Source organism: Elaeis guineensis, chromosome 15, assembly GCF_000442705.2.
Source record: "Elaeis guineensis isolate ETL-2024a chromosome 15, EG11, whole genome shotgun sequence".
Classification (NCBI taxonomy): domain Eukaryota; kingdom Viridiplantae; phylum Streptophyta; class Magnoliopsida; order Arecales; family Arecaceae; genus Elaeis; species Elaeis guineensis.
The window spans coordinates 62489930-62498810 of NC_026007.2; the positions used below are offsets into that span (position 1 = coordinate 62489930).

The following is an 8881-nucleotide window of genomic DNA, read 5'->3' on the forward strand; positions in this document are numbered from 1 at the left end:
ACCATAAGCCACATCAGAGCAATGAAATGATATATTGTAAACCATAATCCATGACAAAAATGTTAATGTTGCAAGGACAGTCATTGCAGGTATTTAAAAGTTTGGTTTGAATGTATTGGTTTTTCAAAAAGAGAAGCAATTAAATTTTGATTGACATGGATCATTTGTGATCAGAAATATGATAACCTTTTGCCAAGTTTATAACAAGTACATTGGACCTTATATACTTCCAAAAGCATATCCAGCCAGTAATCGGCAAATATAGATTTACTGTTTTAACTAAAGGAAGATTTTGTGCTCCATAATACCAATTTTGCTAGTGTGCATAGAAACTAGTCGACATTTAGTTTTACGAAGATGATGTTATATAGCATGAGTAAAGCATGTAAACATATTGTCCATCTCCTCCCCTTCCTACTCTCCATTGCGAATCATGGTTAGAAAGACAAGCAATGGTCACCGGAAAATTGAGATCAAGAGGATAGAAAATGAACAAATCCGGCAAGTCACATTCTCAAAGCGACGACAGGGCCTGTTCAAGAAGGCCAGCGAGCTTTCAACCCTATGTGGTGCTCAAGTTGGAATTTTGGTCTATTCTCCTGCTGGAAGGCCCTATTCATTCGGCCAACCTGGGTTCGAAGTGGTATCGAATCAATTAATCGCTCACAACTCCTTCATGACCAGCCCAAACCCTATAGAGGGACCTCAGGGCAATGCAATTGTGCAACAACTGAATTGTCACTGTATGGAGATCATGAGTCTACTCGACACCGCGAAGACCAAAGGTGCAGTGCTGAAAGAAAGACTTGAAATAACTCCAAAGGGGAAGGAGAAGGCTTTCGAGACCGAGCTTGAAGGCTTTGGTATGGATGAGCTTGAAAGGTTGGTGAAGTCCTACAATGATTTGAAACTAAAGGCGGATTCAAGAATTTATAAGATAATGAGTGGAGGAGCTTCTTCATCAGGTGGCCCTTTGCCCGTTAACCCTGTGAGTATGTTAACCCTTATGTGAGCAATGATGGTGGGTTCATGGGTTATGGTTGGGGACATCATGGGTTCACCTGAAGAAGGTTTCCATTAATTTCTGACAAGCGCGGTGGTTTTAGAAAAAATAAAATAAAACCTTGTGGCTTATTGCCTTTCTAACTATACTACTTGGAAGACAGCAGATGATAGTGCCTTTCTGTCCATTCTTCTTGTTGTGGCAAACTTTGTTGTTCTTTCCTTTAGAGCATTCATGTATTAGTCTTTTCCTATGTTGTGCTTTGATATGATTGACTTGTTGCTTTGGAATATTGATGATCAAAAGGATTACATGCTACATAATATGCTGTAAAATTTAAGTTGTGCAAAAATAAATAATCATTATATATATATATATAGCGTTCCAGTCGATATATATATAATTGGTGAAGTAAATAGGTATATTATGCATCTGATTCGAGTGGTACCGAACATAAATAAGCATCTACGTGATTCCCAATAGCTTGTGTGCGCAAGAATAGCTTCATATTTGCAGCTATGTGGGTATTTACGCAGCTATGGATCAAACTGATCTAAAAGTACGCGTCTTTTGTTTTGATTTGAGGTAGCACTACTGCATGGCCTCATACCATGCATTTGTTTTTTTTTTTTTGGGGAACATCATACCATGCATTTGTTGGTTGGAAGAGAAAAACAGTCCTTACAATTCTACTGAAAACGAGTGATACTACCATAGCTTAAATTGCTCCTTTTTTTATTTTTTTTTGTTTACCAAAAAAATTTTATTTAATATGCAAACTACCTCTTTGCTTTCAGATTCAAAGCTCATCTCCCCCAACCCCACCCCCTTCCATGGCCAAGATACCTGCTGTTATGACCACCTACTACCTCTCTTTTGCTGAATAGCGCAGAGGCGGAGGTTGCAATCTAAGATAGTGGCAGATGGTGGAGAAGGATCGTTGGAAAGCTTTGTGGAAGGAACCATCAATGCAAAATTTATAGCTATAATATTTGTTAAGATTTGACACCTCGAGATTCAACCCACATTGAGCCCACAGCGAGGTTCGCGGCGAAAAACGGAGTCCAACGAGACCAAGATCACCTGAATCGGAGCTCAGATGGAGGAAATACGAGCTTTTGAAGTCGGCACGAGAATCGAGGCGGCGGAGGACCGCCGGCGACCGGCGGCGGGCGGCAGCGGCACGGTCGTAGGCGGTGGCGCACGGGACGCGCGACCCAGGCCGGCGCGGGACGCGCGACCTAGGCCCGCGCGGTGGGGGCCCGAGGCCCAGGCGGGCGCGCGGCCCAGGCGGGCACGCGGCCCAGGCGCGCGCAGGCCCGCGCGCAGGCACGGCCCAGGCCCGCGCGCCCGGGCCGGCCCAGGCCAGCGGCCTGCTGGCCCTTTGCCCTGGTCCACCATGGATCGGGTGGTCCACGGCGGAGCCTATGGACCGCGTGGGCGTTTCCCACGCATTTCTCGCGGTCTACGGTACTATTCCATGGACCGGAGCACGATCGGACGGCCCAAGGAGATTCCGATGACGATCCGACGGTTCAGGAGGCTGATTTGGCTTGTTTAGGACTCTTAAACCTAATCTAATTAGGTTTAAACTCTATTTAATCCTTTAAAAGGGTCCTGTGACGAAATAAAGAGGTGGAGGATCAGTTTTTGCGCCGTACGAAGGCCGTACGAACCTGAGAAGAGAGAGAGAGGCGAGAGCGCTGAGAGAGAAGGAGCAGGAAGCTCCTGGACAACGGTCGCCAGGCTCTTCAGGGGTTCAGGGGGGTCTCCAAGAGAGAGAGAGCTTTTGTGAGGGGAACTTCAGGTGAGAGAGAATTGGGTGTACAAGGATTGAGGGTGAGGTCTCCTCTTGTAAAATTTTCTTTTCATAGTGAAGTTTGCATGCCCCGTGGAGGCGAGCCCTTTTGTGGCTGATCCACGTATTTTGATTATTTTTCTTTTGTTTTGTTTCTTCTTTCTTCCTGCTGCATCGCGTGGTACTAAAAGGATCTTGAAATGTGGTGTCCTGGCCAGACATCCACCCAACAAGTGGTATCAGAGCAAGGCGGTACAAGGACGCAGATTGCAGCGGTGGTAAGCAAGACTGAAGATGGAGAAAACAGGAACAATCAAGATGGAGATCAACAAGTTCGATGGTAAGAACAATTTCTCCTTGTGGCAGGCAAGGGTGAAGGACGTGCTCATCCAACAGGGGTTGATCGATGCTCTCTTGTGCGATGAGAAACTGACCACCATGGAGGTGCGGGATTGGAAACGGCTACAGATGCAAGCGGTGAGTACCATCCGCATGTACCTGGCGGATGATGTGGTGATCCATGTGCTGAGCGAGACTTCCCCGACGGTGCTGTGGTCGAAGCTCGAGAAGTTGTACATGGCGAAGTCTCTCACCAACACACTTTTCCTCTGGAGGCAGTTTTACCAACTGCGGATGACTGAGGGACAGAGCGTGCAGGAGCATCTGAGCCACTTCCAGAAGATCCTCACCGACCTTCTCAGCGTTGGCGAGAACGTTGAGGAGAAGACCAGGGTGCTGGTTTTGCTGGCGTCGCTTCCCCCTTCGTACGAGTCCTTGGTGACTGCTCTTCTAGTGGGGAAGAGCACTATCAAGATGGACGAGATCACCGTGGCGATACTCCAGAATGAGGTTCTCAGGAGGGAGAACCCAGCTTCGAGCTCAGGTGGCGATAGCTCAGCTTTGGTGGCTTCTAGAGGTGCAGGAGGTGGTAGACGGAGCGACAGGAGATCGCAACAAGGGCGGTCTAAGTCCAGGAGGGACTTGAGCAAAACCAGGTGTTACCGGTGTGAGGAGTTGGGGCATCTAGCCAGAGATTGCCCTCAACTGAAAAATCGGACGGTGGCTGCTGTAGCGACGGCTGGTAGTGATTTAGATGGAGATGTCTTTGAGATATTTGACGAGGTATCTATTTCTTCCCAGCAGTGGATATTAGATTCTGCATGCTCCTATCATGTATGTTGCAAAGAGGAGCAGCTTGACTCCCTGGAAAACAGTGAGGGCACTATATATCTGCCGGATGGATCGAGCTGTGCGATCAGAGGCATTGAGACGGTCAGCTGGAGGACACATGACGGTGCAGTGAGGAGATTGGGGGAGGTCCGATACATACCCAATTTCAGACGGAATCTTATCTCACTTAGCAGACTGGATTCGAGAGGCTACAGGATGGTAGCTGGTGGAGGAATCCTGAGGGTGCTACGCGGCGATAGGATTGTGCTGGAGGGGAAGAAGGGGAGCAGAGGACATTATTACCTGGCAGGGAGCCCAGTGCGAGGTGGAGCTTCGGGAGTCAGGTGGAGTCTAGAGCGAGGTGGAGCTCCAGGAGGCGGATCGGGCACGAGACAGGAGACTCGGGAGGACGAGAGGCGACGTCGCAAGGTGAGATTCCTATTGCCGCAGGACGATGCCCCGAGCAGGTCTTAGGTCAGGAGGAGCACAGCATACGACGGAGATGGGATCGAACATCCTGGCTCGACTCCCATGTTTGCCCATCCATGATCAGCAAGCGATTGCCCCAAGGCATGGGGGCGAGGAGATCCAGAAGCTCTCGGAGTTTGGAGGAGGTCGAATATCGAGTCGAGATGGAGATTGTTAGGATTTGATGCCTCAAGATTCAGTCCATATTGAGCCCACAGCGAGGTTCGCGGCGAAAAACAGAGTCCAACGAGATCAAGATCACCTGAATCGGAGCTCGGATGGAGGAGATACAAGCTTTTGAAGTCGGCACGAGAATCGAGGCGGCAGAGGACTGCCGGCAACCGGTGGCGGGCGGCAGCGGCGAGGCCGCAGGCGGTGGCGCGCGGGACGCGCGACCCAGGCCGGCGCGGGACGCGCGACCTAGGCCCGCGCGGTGGGGGCCCGCGGCCCAGGCGCGCGCAGGCCCGCGTCCAGGCGCGGCCCAGGCCCGCGCGTGCGGGCCGGCCCAGGCCAGTGGCCTGCTGGCCCTTTGCCCCGATCCACCGTGGACCGGGTGGTCCACGGTGGGGCCTGTGGACCGCGTGGGCATTTTCCACGCATTTCTCACGCTCCACGGTACTATTCCGTGGACCGGAGCACGATCGGACGGCCCAGGGAGATTCCGGTGACGATCCGACGGTTCAGGAGGCTGATTTGGCTTGTTTAGGACTCTTAAACCTAATCTAATTAGGTTTAAACTCTGTTTAACCCTTTAAAAGGGTCCTGTGACGAAACAGAGAGGTGGAGGATCAGTTTTTGCACCGTACGAAGGCCGTACGAACCCGAGAAGAGAGAGAGAGGCGAGAGCACTGAGAGAGAAGGAGCAGGAGGCTCCTGGACAGCGGTCGCCAGGCTCTTCAGGGATTCAGAAGGGTCTCCAAGAGAGAGAGAGCTTTTATGAGGGGAACTTCAGGTGAGAGAGAATTGGGTGTACAAGGGTTGAGGGTGAGGTCTCCTCTTGTAAAATTTTCTTTTCATAGTGAAGTTTGCATGCCCCGTGGAGGCGAGCCCTTTTGTGGCTGATCCACGTATTTTGATTATTTTTTTTTTTGTTTTGTTTCTTCTTTCTTCCTGCTATATCGCGTAGTACTGAAAGGATCTTGAAAGGTGGTGTCCTAGCCAGACATCCACTCAATAATATTATATAAAATGATATGCTACTCAGTTTAGATAGAACGCACTGGTCTAAAATCTAAAATAAATACAAATTAATTCAAATAAAAATAATAAAAAATGAAAAATAAAAAGAAATTATTATAAAGAAAATAAACATAGAAGCAATAAAGTTGACTCCAACTTTTAAAGATACCTCTCCTCACAAAATATAATTTTTTCCTCACAACAAGCTGTCTCGTTAATACTCCTCTGACTCCTAATTCTATCCTCTCTCAATAAAACTACATTCTCTCTCCTATAAAGGATAAAAATACCGACAACTTCCATGTCAACAAAAAATGTTAAACCCACGGCTCATGCAAACTAAAGTAGACTAGCACTAAAAATAAATTTTAACTAAATAAGGATTTAGTAATGAATCTCCACGGTCTTGAATTGTAGAGGAACAAGATAATAATCTATTTAATTTGTAGAGTTGTTGAATCACAGCTGCTAAGAATTGAAACACAGACATTTAGTAAAGTGGGATTGCTTTCAATACCGAGTTTGTTAATATCAAGAAGCTTGCTAGAGATAGAGAGTTACTCTTCCAACCTAATATCTGCTTGGAGATCTTTTCAATCATAAAAGACCGATCTATGCAGCGAGGAGCGGAGTGATGGAGCGGTGGACCAAGGTACTGGATGGGTAAGTGAGATATTTGACAGCCAAGCATTTCACCAAACAAGCGTCCAAGTTGGTCACTGATTCTAAGTCCAATAAGCTGGGATTCCTGGAAGTTAATTCTCAAACCAGTTGCCAGTTCGAAGGCATATAAGATGAATTTCAAGTTATTTACATTTTCTTCGTTTGCTTTGCAAAAAAGCAATATATCGTCAGCAAATGTAGACAATAAATATGGCCTATGATGTTGTAAGAACCAATTCCATCTAGCAATCCCTCTGAATTAGTTGTTTTTAGAATTTTGGTAGGAGTATCGGATGGTAAAGGAGAAAGTGGATTCCCTTGTTTTAATCCCCTTCTGGTATTAAATCAAGGTCCAATTGAACCATTAATGATTAATACCGAAGTTGAAGAAAAGAGCAAGGATTGCATCCATGCAACCCATTGGTTGCCAAAGCCCCATTATTCTAGAAGTTTGAAAAAGAACTCCCATGATATACTGTCGAAAGCTTTTTCAAAATTGATTTTGCACAAAATTCCAAAAGTTTTGGAGTGTCGGCAAAAGGAGGGTTTGAAGAAAAGAAAAAGAGGGTTTGAGAAAAGGAAAGAAGGAAAGGTGGATGAAAGAAACACAGAGATAATGTTGGTGGCAATGCGGTATAAGACTGTAGGAAAGGAGAGGAAAAAGTGAGTAGGTTCGGCAAGAAAAATATAGTCTACAAAGAAAAAGGAGAGATTTGGAGGGAGGAGAGAAGTGAGGTGATGGGATATAGCAAATTAATGATGGTGGTGGTGGTAATAATATGGCTGAGAGGAGGAGAGATGAGCATTTCATCGGAAAGGAGAGGTGTGGTCATGCACTTAGGGGCAAAAGATGTAAGTAATTTGGAAGTTAATCAAAATTGTTTTGCAAATACAAATTTCAAGACTCATCTATTAAATTTTTTATTTTACCCAAGAATAGAACTTATTATTGTCTAATCAATTCCAATTGTTGATATTTTTTGAGATTGTTGTAGACTCTTGCAAATATGACTTATTTGATATTTATCTTTCAAAAATTATTATCACTAAATTAAATGACTCTATTGCCTTATTTGAGACAGCATGCTTCAAAATTTCAAAGCTGAGTTTGTATTGTAGAAATCTATAATTTTTACTAATTTTTAAGAGTATTAATGCAAAAGGATAATGAGTCATTTTATATTTAAAATGGCTATCTTTTAATGCTGTCAATTAAAAGGCTTAGTAGAGAAGCAAAATTATAAAAACATGATAAGAGGATGATATCTATGCAAATAGTAATTTTCTTGTTAAAAATATATATGTTGAGTCAAATTTATAGGTGTGTGAGCGCACATACAAAAAATCATATTTTTCTTCTATAAATAAAAGCCACACATAATGTTTTCTTCCATTTTTCTTATTTCTACTAATTTTTTACCCCTTCTTCTCCATGTCGATGAAATCGCAACATTTCTTTGACTTTTGTAGTTATTGTCTTAGCAATGTAGCTCATTTCTTATTCTATGGTATGTATTTTGCTTCCCCCCCTCTCTCTCAAATATGTGCACACACTACACAAACATTTCAAAAAATTCGTGTGGTCCGCAGAAAAAAAAAAAAAAAGAAGAAGAAGACAGGAATCACATGGGGGAAAAATCTTTGTTACTACCAACTTTTATCTCAAGACGGAGTTAGAGAGCTGTGATAAAATAAGAGGAGAGCAACTATTAAATATAAAATGCTTTTTCTACCAAAAAGATTTAGAAAAATGCATTTATGGATTATATTGGTTCCAATTTTTTCCCATGTATTGCATGTAGTTGCCAAACTAAGAAAACAATGACCCATATTGGTCCTCTACAATGCTTCCTTTCCTTATTGCTCAAAAAATGTAAGACTACGGAGCAGTCGGCAAATGCTTTTGGTGATACCACGGCAAGCCCGACTTTGTTGGGTTAGGATTGGAGTTTTATTAGGAAAAATAAGAAAAAGGACGATGAAGGATACAAATTGTGTTCCAATTTGAGTTTGGCCTTCCATTGCTACATTCTGCCCACGATGGGTGAGCAGATGGTTTAGGGTGGGTTCGGATCGACTCATGGCCTTATTGGATATGGCTGGGACCAAGCTCCTGATCCGGCTGTGGGTTGTACCCACCGTAGCCCTTGGCCTCTGTGACAATTCTTGCGGCACCATAATTGGTTTTTGCCTGGCCTAAACATAGGCTCAGTTGCTGTCCTTTTTGCTTTTTTTTAATTGTTTTTTTTTTTTTTTTTGTTGCATGCATACGTGGTGTGTGTGCATGCATAGGTTTTAGTTTCATGCGAACGGATGATTCACGTTCTTTCAAGATTTTAACCATTGAATCATATAATGATCATTTTGAGATTTGTGCAAGCCGATGAAAAAGAAAGTTCAAAATATTTTAACATTTTTGTGAAGCACAATCCAATAATTGACTCATGAAAGAATATAATTCTTTCGTGCAAAAAAATACAATACGAACCCATGTGTGAGGTCATGATTTGTCCAAGGTTGCTCAACATTCATATAGTGATTGGGACACCAAAAAGAGGTGTCACTAAACAGTTTGAGTCTAGTTCAGGGCGAAATCATGC

At 44.3% G+C, this 8881-nt stretch overlaps 1 protein-coding gene across 1 annotated transcript; it reads left to right on the forward strand.

Annotated features, from left to right (window-relative positions):
* The first annotated feature begins 433 nt into the window (after nt 1-433).
* LOC105058286 (agamous-like MADS-box protein AGL29) lies at nt 434-1890 on the forward strand. Its single transcript, XM_010941168.2, has 2 exons — nt 434-988; nt 1801-1890. The coding sequence occupies exons 1-2, from the start codon at nt 434-436 to the stop codon at nt 1888-1890; spliced, it is 645 nt and encodes a 214-aa protein (XP_010939470.2).
* The last annotated feature ends 6991 nt before the right edge of the window (nt 1891-8881 follow it).